General features: G+C 39.8%; 1 protein-coding gene across 1 annotated transcript in view; it reads right to left on the bottom strand.

The window, feature by feature from the left end:
• LOC149305540 (anion exchange transporter-like) overlaps positions 1-19228 on the bottom strand; it is a 44103-nt gene that overhangs the window by 6675 nt on the left and 18200 nt on the right. Inside the window, exons 7-14 of the mRNA XM_089477560.1 lie at positions 13516-13663; positions 12604-12717; positions 9054-9131; positions 8854-8949; positions 8441-8547; positions 6677-6743; positions 6114-6221; positions 246-300 (exon numbers count right to left, since the gene is read on the bottom strand). Of these exons, the coding sequence (XP_089333686.1) occupies positions 246-300; positions 6114-6221; positions 6677-6743; positions 8441-8547; positions 8854-8949; positions 9054-9131; positions 12604-12717; positions 13516-13663 (773 nt within the window). The remainder of the gene's footprint in view (positions 1-245; positions 301-6113; positions 6222-6676; positions 6744-8440; positions 8548-8853; positions 8950-9053; positions 9132-12603; positions 12718-13515; positions 13664-19228) is intronic.

Here is a 19228-nt window from a genome sequence, read left to right as displayed (position 1 = left end):
TGCAGGGGAGTGACCTGGCCCAGCTGAAATGCTTCATGTCATCTATGTCTGCTCCTTGAAAACAAACTTACCTCCTTTATTTGCAGGGCATTAAATGCCGATTGTACAGAGTCAAAAAACAGAAGATGTTCGATCCCAAATCCACTATACTTAAGAGCTTTCACTAAGGACACTAGATACAAAGAAAACTGGTGTTATATAAAATAAGCATTACCTTTTTAATGTCTAGTATTACTTTTCCTTACCATTGCAGCTCGCTAGTAGGACATCTGTGTCATACTGGTCTAATTCCAAGCAAATCTACAGGGAGAACGATAAAGTTACATCATCGTTTTACCCAACCACCCACTATCTCCAGTGGAATGCCCAACATCATGATCCAGAGGAGGTATAAACCATTGTATTATTTTGTATATTCTTTTTTCTTTACAGTTTATTTCTAATGCATCTAAAAAGCTTTGGTGATGTGTGCAACACTTATTTTATTGTATAGAAATACTCTATCAAGCAAATAAGAAGGAGCTCCCTGAAAATATCTGCTTGCAGTACCTATATGATCAGTAGGCAATAAAATCAAAGTTCTGTTACTTAAACCTGGATTTATTTTGTACTATAATATGCTCAAGATATAATAGAGCTTGTCTATTCCTTGCAGTTGTAGTCAGGACTGACGGGGATCAATGTGGAGTTGAAGATCCTGTAGGAGAAGGAGATTGCCTTGGTACTCAGTTGAGTTATTATTATTGGTTCTAGTCTATTGTCCTGTTTGTCTCCTGTCTTGTCACCACTAATTTCCTAATCTTGTCGTATGCTCCTCTGGGTTACCATTACCCCATCAGTTTCCTGTCACTGGTGGCAACTGACAAGTCCTTTTTAGATTGATTACATTTCTTTATTTTATTGGCAATTGCAAAGGCTCCTTTTGTGTAACTATTTCTTCATTTACATTTACCTGTTCCATGTGTAAACCAACCAATAGTTGACACATACAGACCTGCTCTATATAAAGAGATTGGATTAATCTTAGATTCAGACACAGAAATATATTAAGAATGTCCTATTTAGATAACACATAGATTGCACTCTTTAAGATGTCAAGTTATTTTTTTCCTCTTAAGGTTTAATCACTCTTTAAGAAGCTTTCTGAGTTTTGATGGTAACAACCTATCAGTGCCTGCTTTGTGAGACAAAATTATGAATGGAGCACTCTTTTACATGAAGTATTTGCCCCTTCCCAATTACTTCTATTTTGCATATTTGTCAGACTTAAATAACCCTACCTTGTCCTATGTGGGAGTAATTGCCCCCTTAGTTACTAAATAAACGAATTAACCAAATGTAATTGCTATATGGGTTCAATCTCACTAGACACAGGCTTGATTGAACCTGTACTGCAAAGTGAAGTAGGTGTCAAAAAGGTCTCAAAAAGAAAAACATGATGCCGCGATCTAAAGAAATTTAAGAACAGATTAGAAAAAGTCATTGCCATAAGACATAAAGATATAAGAACACCATACCAACAGTCAAACACGGTGGTAGTAGTGTGATGGTTTGGGGGTGCTTTGCTGCTTCAGAACCTGTGCGACTTGCCATAATTGATAGAACTATGAATTCTGCTCTCTACCAGAAAACCCTGAAGAAGACGGTCCAGCTATACTCAAGCAAGCCCACCTCTGAATGGCTCAAAAGAATAAAAATGAAGGTTTTGGAGTGGCCTAGTCAAAGTCCTGACTTTAATACGATTCAGATGCTGTGGTATGACCTTAAAAAGGCTCAAAAACCTTTCCGATGTGGCTGAATTCAAACAATTCTGCCAAGAGTCGGCCAAAATTCCTCCACAGTGATGTTGACGCATTTCCAGTTATCTCAAACATTTCATTGCAGTTGTTGCCACCAATGGTGGTACAATTGATTGTTAGGTTTAGAGGGGCGATTCATTTTCAAAACTACCTTCAAAAATGCTGCATTTTGTGTTTACCCGTGTTGTGTTTGTCTTATATTAAAATTCGGTGAATGATCTGAAACATTTCAATGTGACAAATAAGCAAAAATAGAAGAAATCAGAAAGGGGTCAATTACAGCATTGTAATGAAGGGAAGAGTTTGGACATTTAGAAGAATGATGCTTCTAATGCTGCATTTATTTTAGTGTTTAATTCAGGAATGTAGGTTGAAAAATATATTTGACATTGTTCCTGCATATAAAGCCAAGCCCTGGTGACTGTATTGAAATGTAGTGGTCCAACCTTGCTTTTAGCCTTTATTAACTATAGTGGTAGGGCTTCCTTCTAGAAAATATTCGTTTCCGGCTTAGTAGCGAAACATGAAGCATTCAGGATGAAGTGATCTGAGTAAAGTACATATTATTCAAGTACCTGTGCGAGGGCCGCAGCTCCTGTAAAATCAAAAAATGTAATTCCACTGCAGTCTAAAATGAAGCTGCTCCTTTCATTACTCTGGAGTTGGGAAACTGAGGCTTTCCCTGAAAGTATAGATCGTTTTTTATGAACTGTTTTTGAAATGTATCTGAACAGCTTGTACAGTATATAGCATTATAGTAGCGCAAAGGAATGGAATTACACCAAATTAAAAAAACAACCATCATGTGTATTAACATGAAACAAATAAAGCCAACATAACCTTTACCAATAGATATAAAATCATGGAGTATTGTATAGCTAGGTGAGCGTTAGTAGGAGTATTGAATAGATAGGTAGGATGAAAACATTTCAGCCAAGTTGTTTGCATATTGGTTTGAAAGTCACATGGTGATTGTGGTGGTTCTTTGTCCTTCAAGCCAAAATAGGCATGGTGGGAGACATAATGGCACAAGGGGGCAACAGAATGGGGACAAGAAAACGGACTTGCGCACAGGGACAGGACGCACAGGGACAGGAAAATAACAATGTCCATGGGGATCAGGTAGATGGAAAGGGGACAGAGTACAGATGTTGGGGACATGTGGAGAGATTAATAGACACTGGGAAATTAACAAGGGGCATATGGGCAAGAAAATAACAGCAACGGTCTTTAGGAGAGGAAAATGAATGAAGAATTGGGAGAGGGGAATGGACATGACAGCATCGCTCAGTAGTTTGCTGCTAAGGATGTCGCTGGCTGGGGCATTTGGCATGCTGTAGTGGATGGAGGCCCAGGTCCATAACATACATTTTTGATGGCAGCCCTATTGCGATTATTGATTTGTTTTCCTATTGTATTATTGGAACTACTGCAGATAATACCAATTAAATTATTTATTTATATCTAGATGGTAAGTTCCTGTGGGAACAGGGCCCTTCATTCCTCTTGTGTCTGTCAATTGCTGTACTGTACTTGTTGTTATCTGTAACATTTTCTTCTTTGTACAGCGCTGCTGAATCTGTCGGCGCTTTATAAATAAAGTATAATAATAATATTTATTCTGATACTTTCTACATTTTCTGTGCGTATTACATTTAATGTAAGTTGAATTTGAGGCTTAAGTGTGTTAATTGGACCAGATAAAAAGTGCAGCTTACCATTACAGTCTTCGTCAGTCCATGAATTCAGTAAAAGACTGGCTTTTTGCTAAAACAAAATCACAGTTCTTCAATGAAACCATTACTGGCTAAGTGGCAAAGTACAAATACATTTAAAGCAGAAATGTTTTCAATTACATGCTTGTGTAAAAAAGACTCACAAGTCTTTGCTAAAATCAATGTTAATAATAATAGCAGTCAAACTTCCATTTGCGGAATCCTATGTGAATTATCTTCTAAAAAGAACAATAATAACACTATTAACAATTAAAGGTTCCAAATATCCACACCGAACAGTTGCCCACAAACCAGTTTATCATAGTCACAAAGGTTTCATTATTCGCTGTAAATTACTCAGATTTCTCTTTGTATATATCAATTGAAGACCAAAACTGGAGAGATAAATGGCCAATGAAGAATAATTGGTCCTGGTTAAATTAAAAGTGCAATCTCGTTCTCAAAGAAGTAGGAACAGACCACTCCCCTCGTTGGTGGACAATAATGGAATCGTAAATTGACCCGCGGATTGGGGAACAATACCTGTGCTGGTCTATTTTAGAAATGTTGTCTTTGTATCAATAACAAAATGAAACAACATGCAAAAGCCAGTTAACCGGTGACTTCAATATCAATATACAATAGAGACTTTTGATATTTAAAAGTGGATACACCAAGGGAAAGCTGATTTCCGAGCTGGACGTTGGTTCCACTATTGAATCTATTGTGACATTTACATATTAGTCCAAGATGTGGATTAGTAAATGAGATTCGAAATTAGGCTGTGGACTAGAGCCCTGTGCGGGACTGTTTTTTTAATCCCGCTCCTGCTCGCTGATATTTGGCCCAATCCCGCCCGCTCCCGCAATGTGGGTGTTCCACTCCCGCCTGCTCCCGCCACATCTGTGGCCAATCACGCCTGCTCCCGCCACATTTGTGGCCAATCAAGCCCACCTCCTTACCTGAACTGCAGATTTCCCGCGCAGTCCCGCAAGGCTGCCCTTGAGTTGCTCCCTCACAGCGTCTCTTCTCTTGCTCCGTCCAGGAACAAGGCGGAGTCATGGGAAGTGACATCACATAACGTGACTCCGTTTTGTTCCTGGGAGGAGCAAGAGAAGAGACACTGTAAGGGAGCAGCGAAAAGGCAGCCTTGCGGGACTGCGCGGGATTACCGGGACCCGCAGGTACAATGTCTGACCGCCCGCTCCCGCCCGCAACACCAACAAGACCGCCCGCGCCCACAGGACCCGCCTCCCAATGCAGTCCTCTACTGTGGACATCCGGAACATGTTCATACAGTAGTCACAGGTGGCACACATAATAAGGAGTCCACAGGCAGCATTTCCACTTGTATGTATTTATCTGTGTAGGAGTGGATGTAGAGTGACTTCTATCAATATAGATGTGTTAGCATTTGATGAAACTAGTTGTTAATAGTGCTTAGGATACTCATGATGATGATGATAGCTCATTTACAATAACTGTAAGAGTATAGGAAAGAATAGTGTGATATATTAGGTATTAGTACAGGTAAAATAAGAAGGTGTCTGGGGTGCCGGACAGTGGCATATTTTTCCTAAGTACAGGTCTGAAGTGGTTGCAGCCCCTAGACCTCTATACTATGGACCGATCTCTCTATGGGACAAAATCAATGTGCCCCATTTTCCTCCCTGGACATCCCTCTATTCTAGGAGATCAGAATGATTCCTGGGTATGAGTGTATCACGGTGTTCTACAGCCCTAAAAGTAACAATATTTAAAGGGAACAGCAAGGCAATGTTTGTAAATTAAATGGTGTAAACACATAAAAACAGTAACACAATGCTATCTAAAGGCTGTGTCATGTATAATAACACCATCAACTGAATATTCCTAAATGCACTCACAAACCCAAGAAAACTTCAGGATGTATAACTAAATCAAGATCATAAAAAGCAATCTTCATATCCACTTTCCGCAACTTACCAATAATTTAATATAAAACAAAAGGAAATGCCACACAAATAATCATTAAAAAAGTCATTTATTTTCTCTGTGGAGAAAGTACTCAACAGTCCCGAGAACACATCATCACTGCTTAGTGTTAGATCTTCAAGCAGCTCCCACTCCCCAACCCCCTTACCCTTTTAATATGATACCCATGTGGTTAAGGGTGTTGGCCACAGCATTATTAAGATTCCCATACCACTAATAACATGGCATAACCCCATAACAACCTGCCAGCCACTGAACTGTGAGCCCAGCAGGTGGTTCTTACCCCAATGACCAAGAGTCCTAGTCCAGTGGGTGCCATGAGCAGCCCTCTGGACCTGCCTTCCCAAGCCCCTAGGAGCATAGCCTCCATTATGCTAACCATTCCATGCTGTCAGTAGGGAGAACATCTATGCCGCTGTGACTACAAAATAAAAACCAACAAACTGAAGCATACATCTGTAAAAGAGAAGAACTTTCAGCTTTCACCTTCCCTCCTAACATGCAAGAAAAATCTCAAAAACCACTTCTTCAGAGAGGCATACCATTTTAGTTGCTAGAACTTTTCATCTTGTATATTATAATAGGCAACCTAACCTATATAAAGTTTGTTACAGCTTTTTCTTACCTCGTGGACATATTCATTTATTTTCATAATTTCATCATGAAACTTTTGGGCATTGAGAAAGAATAGTGGCTTTCTCATGGAAATGACCTTCGCATTTAGATAGGATTCCTGCAGTAAAATGTAACAAACATAAATCATATGTCTAATGAGTGACAATTGTTGTCATGTTGTGCACAAGTGAAAAACCACAGGTAACTTGGACATTTAGTAATCCATTACACTAAACAACAACAAAAAAGATTAAAAAAATGAATTTAATAAAAAAAATGAAATGGGCATATCCAGGAGCCCCTATTAACCGGAGGGGGATTGCCCCCTCTTCCCCCACACCATGCACAGTGGAGAGAAATTAGTACCTGGGGGATGTATATACTCTTTGTCACCCCCTGCTAATAGTTATGGGAGTTAAATAATATATAAAATAAACTCTAAGGGAGGCATTCCTAGTGGGATAGGGGTTAAAGTTAATGAAAGTTTCCTTGTGATGGTTTTCTCTGCCCCAGCACTAATAAAACTAATGTACAAAAATGTATAAACAACTGAAACAAAAAAATATTTCTTACTGATTCCACATTGACAGAGATCCTAATGCAGTTGTCATCCACTTGTATGAAATGTAGTGTCTTTCCTCTGTACAAAATGAGACAATAAGTCAACAATAATATTAATTTTCTATTATTGTAATAATCAATTTTTACAGGAACAAGCAGCAATACATGAAATACAGCTTGGAGCTTTATGGCATCACAACATATTTTGGTACATAATATCCCCTAGATACTTTTGGGTTTTTGATTCCCCCCCCCCCATACACAACATATAGGATTTCCTCAAACATAGCAGAAAGTATTAAGACAAAAGGAAAATATAGCTTAAAGACTTCACTGGTGTGCTTATAGCCTTTTTTCAATATATTTGTAATGAATCACATATTCATATTTAATACCCTATTAATTAATTTCTCCTTCATGTGCCACTTTTCATAGTAATATTCATCAATTTTACAACACTATGAAAATGCTATTTTGTATTTAGATGACCTTTTAACATATGTGATCGTGGCTATTAGCACCAGTAGACAAAAACAAACATTATAGCTTTCAAGGAAATCTTGTAGTCCGCAGAAGCTCATCAGCCAATTTATTTAATTAAAAAATAAACATATTTCAACACATTCATGTGTCGTGTTGTGAACATTTTATCTGACGTTGGTTTTATAGGTGAAAGAGATTAAGGTGCTGTATGGTTTTAGCATGATTGTGTGTTACTGTATGTTAGTAAAGTGTACATGTGTTAGTACATGGTGGTAGCATGTGTAAGTGCATGTTAACTTGTGTGTCCATGTTACTATATGATGTTAGCATGAGTGTGTGTTAGTATTTGGTGTTAGCATGTGTGTGGGTGCTAGTGTATGGTGTTAGCGTGAATGTGTGTGTCAGTGTACGTATTAGATTGTTAGGGGAGCCTAGGGATATGGTTGTTAGAATAAGTGGGTGCTAGAGTGAGTTTACTCGTAAGTTGTTAGTATGTACATGTGTTGAGTTATGGTGGGATGCACCAAAGCAATAATGCGCCTAGATATCATTAACCCTGGGGTCACCCTTGGGAAGCAGTAAAATTAGGTCTTCAAGTTCTATGAACTTGTTTTTTAAACCAAAATTGCCTATTTTGCGCCAAAATTTACACATCGTTCATTCGTTTGACTATTATAGATCAGTTTTCTCCCCCTCTCACACATTATCTGGGATGACAGTAATTACAAGATGTTACTTTTTTGGGGTCAGGCAGGCTGAAACAGGCTATGATTAGCATTTCGGGTTATTCAGAGTCCAATAAATCTAACAGGTGCTGCTTATTAAGTATTAGTAAATACAAACTCCCCAGGAAACAATCAAGGGCAGGGTGCAAAATGCTACATACAGCAAAAGAAAAAAGGCTATAGTTAACCATTGCAACTCCAGTTATATCTATACTACAAAAAAATATATCTCAAATTTCTCTACAATTAAACTTATTTTGCAGGTGGCACAGACAGAGGACTGGGTGTATAGACTCAGATATACTTCATAATCCATAGATTTCTGACCAATAGCTGATGGGCTGCAGAAGCCAACTGAGACGGAACTTTAGTAGAGATCTGTTATTGATCTAGATTTAGGATGGTGGTTTGGAATCACAGCTCACTTTTTAAATGGAAACAAATTTTTTGCATTTTGTAAATCAAACTGATACAATCATACCACAAAAATGTTTAATGACAATTAAGTGTATCATTTACAATTTGAAATTTATAATACAGTTGAGAGTATGAGAGACAAGTACATTACCTAGTTAAGCGAAAAATAACCAAAGAAATATTGAAGACAACGCCAAAAAGTAACCCTATATTTGCAGCAAAGCATATGGTAACCAAATAAGTAAATATCCATATCACCTATTAGTAAAGAAAAAAAGACTAATTACATTGGATCAGTACCTTATGTAGACAGTAAGCACAAGAGCAAAATTAGCAGATAACCTAGTAGTGAATTTACAGGTAGACTGTCAAGTATTATGGCTGGCCATGCATATTTTTGTGGGGGTACTGGAATCATTTGGAAACCCATGGTTTATAACAGAGAATGTTTTTTTAATCTGAGAACCAGTGAGTTTTAGAGAAACCAGAGAGTGGAACATTTGTTATAGGGAATAATCTGTAGAAACCAAAGTACGACATTGCAAGGTCAACTCCTTTACTCACCCAATCCATTTTATCAACATTCCAATATTTTTTAAGGTCTCGGAATTGAATGAGCATTCCTTTTAAAGCCACAACGGTGACAGATGCCAAAACACACTAAAATGCATAAAATAAGATTCACTACACATTTAAAATATTATCCATAAAATAATGTGATAACGACTAAAACAATATTAAAAAATACTGACAAAAACTCTTACCAATGGCAACCAGTATAAGAGGGGAACGATGAAATAAATCACCAGAAGCACCATAGTGCATGATATCAAGCAGGCTACCTAAGGGGAAAAACACATTAAAGGAAGATTGCATTGGTAATGCCCAATCCCAATGAAAATCTCCCTGTCTCAAAAGGACACTCTCCATAGATTATGTGAACATCAAATCAAGTGTTGCCTAAAAGTAACATCATACATAATTGCTGATGTTCTGTGTTTAACAGTTACCTTTTTTGGCTATTCTAGTGTTATTTTTCACTTACATTATTAGCGTTATGTATCAAATTGCAGATCTAATAATAACCATAACACCTAGTTGGCAACCCTAGGATTATATTTTACATGGATTGAAAACACCAACAATTATCCAAATTAACCAGATTATTACACAAACATAATTGATAATTGTATTAGTGTAGGAGCTGACAGAATTAATTAAGACATTCAATTTACACTGTAGTATCACATAAGACATAATAAACCATTATTGAATAATACGGAATTATATTTATGCATGACATGCTTCCTGAAGACTATCTGACTAAACCACAACCGCAGCATAATCAAAGTCACAACTCGTTGACCTTCAGGATTCTTGAGTGATTCTTGAGTGACAACCTTTCAAAACTTGCCTTTGAAGGACATCAGTTTGTTTTCTTGCATGTAGAAGAATGGTTTCATGTAGTACGCGCTGCATTAGTGCAGATTTGTTCATTATGTAGACTCGAGGTTAAGTTTTTAGGGAAGTATTGTGAGATAGAGAGGTTGATCTACCTACCTATTATCTACCTATTTTGGCAATGCTGAACTTTTGTTCCATATTTATTTAATCACTTTATAAAGCCTTTTATACAGCCTTTTTTAGCTGCATGCATGCTAGCCTTCTATTGACTTGCCAGCAACAGACCCACTCTTCATGTGTGAATGTCTTTAACCCCTTGATGACAATTGCCGGTCCGGGCAGGTCACGGAAAAACATGTCGTTAACGACAAATGACGTGCCAGGACCGTCATTTGTTAAAACGGGTAAAAAAAAAATCGATCCGTGATCGATTTTTTTACCCAAACGGCGTTGCTGTAATGCCTCGACCTCGAGGCATTCAGCAACGCCATGATCGGAATCAGGGGCCATGTCTGGCCCCTCCCCGGGGCGTCAACATCCGCCATACAATGTATGGCGGCGGACGCCCGTTTTAAAAGCATTTAGGAGGCGATCAACGATCACCTCCTAAACTTAAATGGTGTCGCTGGAATGCCTCGATCAGGAGGCATCCAGCGACACCAAACACTTACCTGGGGATGGACTGTGACCGCTCCGGAGAGCGGTCACAGCCGCAGCTGCCGGTGATCTTCGCCATCAGCAAGATGGCGGCGGCCTGGGAAAAAAAATAATAAAGACGAAAAAGTTCGCTAGACGGTCTCCTGACCCTCTAGAGAACTCTGGCTCCACTTGCAGGTTGAATACAGGTACTGCATTCACCATGCAAGTCAATGGAGCCCAGCTTTCTAATCACAGTGTGATTAGAAAAAATAAATTAAAAATAAAATAAAATTAATAATCATTAGAAAAAAAATAGTAAAAAACCAGTAAAATGTAAAAATAATTTCCCTCTGATGTCACTATCAGGGGAACCTTCAAGTTGAAAAAAAATGTTAAAAATGTTTTAAAAAAGCCAAAAAAACGTAAAATATATATATAAAAAATATATTTTTGTGAGCAAGTCCTAAAATTAGCACATTAGCTTAAAACAATTCTCGCATGGAAAGAGTTAAAATACTGGCATATTAAATGCCCATGGGGTGTCTACTTTTAAAAAATGTATGATTTGATGGGGTAAATTGAATTGGCCGGATTCAACAATGTCCCAATTAACACGGGGGGGAAGGATGGCCACACATCTAATTTCCAATTAGAAAAATTCACACGTACCAAATGTGGCCTTTTAGTTGCCCCCAAAAATGACAAACCCATGCATGTGGGGTATCACTGTACTCAGGAGATGTTGCTGAACACATATTGGGGTGTCGTGTGACAGCGGCATATACCAGGAGCTGTAAATTCATACATAAAGTAGGTGTGTGTGGGAAAAATACACACACAAAAATACTACTGCAAACTTTGAAAAAATGCTGGTGGTAATATGTGTGCATGCAAAGAGTTAAAATACCAGCATTTAAAATACCCTGGGGTGTCTAGTTTTCAAAAATATATGGTTTTGTTGGGCACACTGAAATGGCCCGGCTCAAAGATGTACCAAATAGGGCATGGGCAGTGGATCCCCAAATGCCAAAGTTCAACATTGAAAATGCGCATGCCCCAAATGTGGCCCTTTTGGCCCCAAACAGCCAGGCAAAATCATTCATGTGAGGTATCGCTGTACTCAGGAGATGTTGCTAAACATATATTGGGGTGTTTTATGATAGTGACATATACCAGAACCTGTTTATTCATACCTAAAGTAAAATGTGTGTGAAAAAACAAATGCAAAAAAAATGACTACCATAAAGTTTGACAAAGGCTGATGGTAGAATTAGTGCTTGGAAAGGGTTAAAATACTAGCACTTGGAATACCCTGGGCTGTCTAGTTTTCAAAAATATATGACTTGATGGGGTAAATTGCATTGGCCGGCTTCAAAGATACCCGAAATGGCACATGGGGGGAAGAATTACCAGATTTGGAAAAAAAAGGCTTTGAAATAGCAAAACGCTACCTGTACTTTTTGCCCCATAATGTGTAGAAAAAAGCAAAAAAACATAAAAACATTGGGTATTTCTAAACTCAGGACAAATAGTAGAATCTATTTAGCAGGTTTTTTCATTACCTTTTATAGATGAATAAAAGATTTTTCAACTAAAAGTTATAAACAGTCATTTTTTTCTAAATGTTTCACCATATTTTATACTTTTTTTAATAGTAAATAATATGATACAATCAAAACAATGTCATCTAAAGAAAGCCCTTCTTGTCCTGAAAAAAACAATATCTAATGTGTGTGGGTTCAGTAAACGGGAAACAGGAAAATTACAACTAAACACGAGCAGCGCAGAAATGTTAAAACGGCCATTGTCACGAAGGGTACAAAAAGTAAAATCAGCCTTTGTCACGAAGGGGTTAAGCTTATCTGTTAATATGTTATGATAAAGTCACTTAACAGTGCCAGTAAAGAACTGCTCGCTAGTCGTGCTTCTAGCCAAAAACAGCTGACTTGTTGTCAATTGGAGGTTATGTTTTTCAAGACTTTTATTCTGATGTCCAAGCTGACTTGCTATAGCTGAGGTGCCCTGTTATAAATAAATAGGGATTGTGTCTTGTAGAGTAACATTAAAACCTGTTGACATTGTTTGTTGGGTCATGATATAACATGGTTTTTGTTTTTATGGAGCTTACTAATTCTCAGTGCCATTGAAGCAACATCCTTGAACAGTGTCAAACCAGTAATTCAAAGCCAACTAATCACAAGGATCGCCAAGACAAGTGACCACTACAATTTTCAGTAGCGGTAAAATGAAAGCATTGTGTACTCTACTGACCTGCGTCTTTGCTCCATTGTTATATAACAAGAATGTACGGGCAGGAGCTGCAGCATTTGGTATGCAGAGTAAAAATGATGGAATAATATTGCTAAGTCCATGGGCAAGGAGTTCCTATAAAACCAAATTAATAAAAAGTTTAATTTGAAATATTGTCAATTATAGCAAAAATATTTTTTCAGAAAAAGGCATTTACAGTTAGAATACCTGATGACCTGTTCATTAACAGGACTGTACAAACAACAGGTCATCCATTCAGATTTGACGAAATTAATTTTCACTTAAAGCAGAGAAAAGGGTTCTTTACAGTAAGAAAAAACATGCGGTGTTCAGTACCCACATGTTTAATTAATGAATGCCTTTAAATTTTACTGGTTATAATTACATAGTTATAAAGAAATCAGATTACCATTTTGGAGTCAAGTTTTAATTTTTCTCCTTTTTGAGGGATAATCGTGAATCACCACACTGTTTGTTTTTGCCTTCTTCTGGATCAAAGGCGAGGTTGAACTCGATGTATTTTTCAACCTAAATTACTATGTTACATTACTAAAACATCACCCATTGTAAAAGGGATAAGATATATTTGGGGATATAAAAGTAGAGGGTGAAAATTAACAAAAACAGGAAAAGGGGACAGTCAGAGAGGTAAGATTTGAGGAAGGATAGAGCAGTGTTACAGATGCCATGAGAATGAAGGGTTTGTAGGAGAAACACGTGGTCAATAGTATCAGGGCTGCAAAGAAGTCCAAGAGGAAAAGCAAAGAGAAGTGCCATTTTTAGTGGTGATCGGAACACAGTGCTTACGTGACTTTTTAATGTAAGGTATGAAATGTGTTTCTTTATGCATACGTGACTGCCCATGCAGAACTATACACTAGATTTATATTTATACATAAATGTATATTTTACCTGATTTTCATCAACGGTGTACTTGAATTTTTTTGCTGAGTTGTAAGCAAGGAATATTGATACTGTGTACCCAACCAGTGCAACACTGAAGGCTTCAGTCACAACGTCTGACAAAATGCCCATTGGTGGAACCTGGGGCGATGGTATTCTGCAACGATACAAAAGACTAATGACATCTCTCATGTTCCCTTTGGGTGTTGCATGCACTTAATATACTTATTTCATTTTGGACATAATTAGCAAAGAAACAAAAAAAGACAGTGTGACAGAATGACCTGTCATAAAGGCCACCAAGGTACCTTTTGTCCCTGAAATCACTTCCAGCACCAGTCAGCATGCACACGTTGGAACCCTGCTTTGTGTAGCCAACAAGTAGACACAACTACCTTAAATTGAGTACAGCAGGAATGAACAGTTTATTATTGTAAAACATAGCCTCATATATCCACATAATTGCATTAACATAGATAAACAGATACATGTATACAACCCAACCTTTATTTCCCCTGGCAGCAATCCTATTAATGGGATTAGTTAAACAATGGAGTTCCTACCTGTCATCTTTGTTTGGCAGCCAGGCTGGAGCCATCTCTGAGTACCTTGGGGGCCCTGCATGACAGGTCATTCTGTCACAGACAGTAACAAAAACTGAAGCAATGAGCTATAGGATAAATACCATACTTAAAAGGAAGAACTGTAATTCATGTCAATGGAAGTTCAATATTTCTAGTCATTAAGACAAGAACAATGAACAAATGCTCTGAAAAATAACCATTCTTATATTTGAGGTCATCTTCTAATCAGACCTCAAATAGAGGTCTGACTACAAGACTAAGATCCAGATCCTCGCAGCGCTGCAGGGAACCTGCGAGCAGACAACCTCTGCTGCTGCCAGCACTTCTGCCGGGGCTTCTATGGCGGAGCGCTGGCGTCACATGACCTTCCGGTGCTCATTCATAGAAGCCCTGGCGGAAGTGCCGGCAGCAGCAGCGGAGGTTGTCTGTGCGCATCGCACAGACCTCCACCGGCTGCCCCACTACACACCAAGGAATCTGAAGCACGGTATAAGGGCTTTCTGGAGGCAGAGCTGCATATAGGGGGTTAAAAGGAAGATCAAGGAGGCAGACTGGCACATAGGGGTTAATAGGAATATCAGGGAGGCAGAGTGGCATATAGGGGGTATAAGGCATATCTGGGGGACAGAGTAACAAATAGGGGATCAAGAGGCATATCTGGGAGGCAGAGTGGCATATAGGGGGTATAAGGCATTTCTGGGGGGCAGAGTGGCATATAGGGGATATAAGGCATTTCTGGGGGCAGAGTGGCATATAAGGTGGTATAAGGCATATCTGGGGGCAGATGTGCATAACTGGAAATACAAAAAAAATAATTTTTCGCATCATAGTTTTTACTAAATATGAAAAAAAATGTTTACATGTGAATTAATATTTACTAGCAAAACATTTTTCCTATAGTGTAGTCTTATATTCAGACTTTTTCTTTTTTTTCCAAATTAATATTCAAATTTTGGGGAGTCATCTTATAATCAAGCAAATACGATATTAAGTAGGAGCATCTAAGAGTAAGAACAGCTTTGCCACACAGAGAGGGGCCACTGAATGCTGAAGCACATAGCACATATATATCACCTGTCCTCTGTAGCATCACTCAACATCAGCACAAGCCCTGGGTGTTAGGAGCTTCATGAAATGGGTTTCCATGCAGCCGTACAAAAGCTGGAGATTACCATGTGCAATGCCAAGCTTCATCTGGAGTTGTGTAAAGCATGCCGTCATTGGACTCTGGAGCAGTGAAAATGTGTTGAATCATGCTTCACTATCTGGATGACCAATGGTCAATTCTGGGTTTGGGGGATGCCAGGAGAACGCTACCTACCAGAATACATAGTGCCAGTAAAGTTTGGTGGAGGAGGGATAATGGTCTGGGTTTTTTTCAGGGTTTGGGCCATTCCCCTAAGTTCCATAGTTTGGTGTGGTGGAACTTGAGTGGCCATACAGAGCCCCGACTGTAACGCAATTGAACACGTTTGGGATAAATTTAAATGCTGAATGCTATCCAGGCCTTCTCATCCAACATCAGTGCTTGACCTCACAAATGCTTCTTTGGCCGAATGTGAACAATTTCCCACAGAAACACTCCAAAATCTTGTGGAGAGCCAAAGGTGGAGGCTGGTATAGCCACAAAAGGGGAGCCAACTCCATTAATTCACATTTTGGAATGTGAATGTCCAACAAGCTCATACAGGTGTGATAGTCTGGTGTCAACATACTTTTGATCATATAGTATATATGTTAATTTAGTATATATGTTTTATGTTCTGTAACCATTCACATACATTAAGCCAATGAACTTCAAGTCAATCTCATGTTGCAAAATTTAAAACTGACCATTAAAATCAAGGACAGTAAATCCTGCTCAATTAGCCAAGCAATTCATTTTAATACTGCGCAAGTGAACACGTTACAAGAGAAGGACACAAATCTGATTTTAAAGCAAGTAAATTTACATTTTACTTGTATGTTTAGTGAGGACAGACATTTCTGGTATCTGTATTATGAAAGTGATCACAGAAGAATACTGAAAAGTACTGCTCTGGATTTAATATTGACACAACCAGAGGTATACTTAGTTTACCATTTGGGTGAAATGCCTCACCAAAACAAAATGCATATTAAACTACTTTATAAATAATTAAATTCTTTAAAAAAATAAGGTGCCTTCTAGATAGTCCGATGATTTGTGTCACTGATTGGCTGCTTGAATCAGAAAGATTCTGCTCATATAGGTACCTGGTGCTGCTTTTGTACAGTTGTATAGTTATCGCTTTCCTAGCCCTTTTTCCTACTTGTGGCCAAGATCAGCAATGAAGCAAGTGGCATCCAATGTGTCATCAACAAATTATCCTTATAAACAGGCGAGCATGCTGGTCAGTGGAAAGGTAGGACTGCAAACCAGTTGGTTCATAACACACAATAGGGCCTGCATACATGGCTTAAAATACATACCTTCTTAATTGCAAATACTGCAGTCTCTTCAAACCTTTGCCCATAGTATGGTGCTGTTAGAAACTCAAGAGGAGTTCCTAAAAACAAATACAGGTGGAGACCGGAAAGCAGGAAGCAGGCTGAGGAACAGGAGCCGGGTCTGATATACGAGGGGTTAATCTCCTACAAGCCGGGTCTGGTACACAGAGGGTCAATCTCATACGAAGCCGGGTCTGGTACACAAAGGGTCAATCTCCTACAAGCCGGGTCTGGTACACAGAGGGTCAATCTCATACGAAGCCGGGTCTGGTACACAGAGGGTCAATCTCATACGAAGCCGGGTCTGGTACACAAAGGGTCAATCTCCTACAAGCCGAGTCTGGTACACAAAGGGTCAATCTCATACAAGCCGGGTCTGGTACACAAAGGGTAAATTCAGGAACGAAGGGCGAGAACACACGAACTGCACAGCACAATAACTGAGCACTGAATGAGTCTCAGTGCTCAGTTTTTTAATTACCCGCTCGTGAACGCCACGCCTACGTGCGTGACGTCACTCAGGCGCGTTCCCCGCCGTCCGCGGCAGGGAACGCATAAAGTTTTGTTGTGACGCGCGCGCGTCTAGTAGCTGGCGTGGAGGAGGCGCCGCGAACGGCGCGGGACCTGCCGGATTGGACGGGCGGGCGTCCCGGTAGGTGCCGAACCCCGGGACCCTTACAGTTCCCCCCCTTAACGGGAGGCCTCTGGACTCTTGAAGGACCTGGACGACCAGGATGGTGCAAATGAAAGGCAGAAATCAAAGTGGAAGCATGAACCTTGGCAGCGGGTTCCCAGGAGTCTTCGTCAGAGTCATATCCCTTCCACCGTATGAGATATTGTAATCGTTTACGATAATATCGAGAGTCTAAAATATCCTCAACTTCATATTCGGAGTTATCATTAATAATGATGGGGGGAGGAGGAACAGGGTGACGGCCCGGGAACGGGTTGTTCCTCCATGGTTTCACCAGTGATACATGAAAAACCGGATGGACGGTTAAGGTGCTGGGTAATTTCAATTCTACAGCCAATGGGGAAACCACACGAGTAATAGGGAAAGGACCTATGAACCTAGGACCTAACTTCCTAGAGGGACAAGATAACCTCAGGTGTTTGGTAGAGAGCCATACTTTGTCGCCCATCTTATAGGAAGGCGCAGAACGTCGATGACGGTCTGCGAAGAACTTATAATGACGTTTCGCAGTACTCAGGGTATTTCGTAGTAATTTGTATGTTTGAGTAAGGTTGGTGACATGTTCTGAAACTGAAGGTACTGTACTTAGAATTGGAGATCCAGGCAGCATGGATGGATGGTACCCGTAATTGGCGAAAAAAGGTGACATACGGATGGATCGGTGAACGTGGTTATTATAAGCAAATTCGGCCAACGGTAGATAGGAACTCCAGTCATCTTGAAGATATGTAGTAAAGCAACGGAGATACTGCTCCAAAGTTTGATTAGTTCGTTCGGTTTGGCCATTGCTTTGCGGGTGAAAAGCTGTTGATAAGGAGCGGTGGACGTGGATTTGGTCGCAAAAAGCATTCCAGAAGCGAGAGGTGAATTGAGATCCTCGGTCGGAGATGATATTGTCAGGTAGGCCATGGAGACGGAAGATGTGTGTGATGAACAAACATGCTGTCTCCACCGCGGATGGAAGATGCTCGAAGGGGATAAAGTGGGCCATCTTAGTAAATCGATCCACTACCACCAGCAAGGTGGTCAGGTGTGAAGATGGAGGTAGGTCGGTAACGAAGTCCATGGATATGCTTGCCCACGGTCTAGATGGAGTTGAAAGGGGTTGGAGGAGACCAGCGGGTTTATGGTGGGAGTCTTTGGAACGAGCACAGACGGTGCAGGAAGACACAAATGTTTTTACTTCTTCTTTTAGTTTAGGCCACCAAAAGGAGCATTGGATTAAATCTTGGGTTTGTTTCACGCCACCATGTCCTGCTAGAGGTGTATCGTGGAAGGTCTGTAACACTTGGAGACGGATCTCCTGAGGCACATAGATATGATCTTTCATGGTAAAAAAGTCCTTGACGAAACTGTAATCCTGGTATGTTTGGGGGGTTAGACTGGTGAGAGTGTCTTCAAATAGAGTCCCATAAGGAATGGGTAGCTGCCAAAAAATGACTGGGTGACAGAACTGTGTCCTGATTAGAAGATGTATCAGAAGGTAAGTCATACATACGCGATAGGGAATCCGCTTTGACGTTGCGGGAGCCTGGACGGTACGTTATGTGTAACTGGAATCGTGTAAAGAACAGAGACCATCTTGCCAGACGAGGTTGTAATCTTTTAGCGGTTCGTAGATACTCCAGATTTTTATGGTCAGTAAATACAACAATGGGATATAAAGCACCTTCGAGTAAATGTCGCCATTCTTCTAATGCTAGTTTAATTGCTAATAATTCACGCTCCCCGATGCAATAGTTCTTTTCTGCTGGGGCGAGGGTCCGAGAGAAATAGGCGACTGGGTGGAGTTGACCGTCAACCTCCTGCCTTTGGGAAAGGATAGCACCAACCGCTGTGTCGGAGGCATCTACCTCCAAGGTATATGGTTGATGGGAAATCGGAAGCTTGAGGATAGGTGCAGAGATGAATCTGTTCTTTAAAAAGTCAAATGCTCGTTGTGCCGCTTCGTTCCAGAGAAATGGGCTCTTCTTCG

Source organism: Sceloporus occidentalis, unplaced genomic scaffold (genome assembly GCF_023333645.1).
Source record: "Sceloporus occidentalis isolate IW3139 unplaced genomic scaffold, rSceOcc1.0.p SCAF_11, whole genome shotgun sequence".
In the NCBI taxonomy this organism is placed as follows: domain Eukaryota; kingdom Metazoa; phylum Chordata; class Lepidosauria; order Squamata; family Phrynosomatidae; genus Sceloporus; species Sceloporus occidentalis.
The sequence above is the reverse complement of the archived record's forward strand: the minus strand, read 5'-3'. Positions and strand labels throughout refer to the sequence as shown.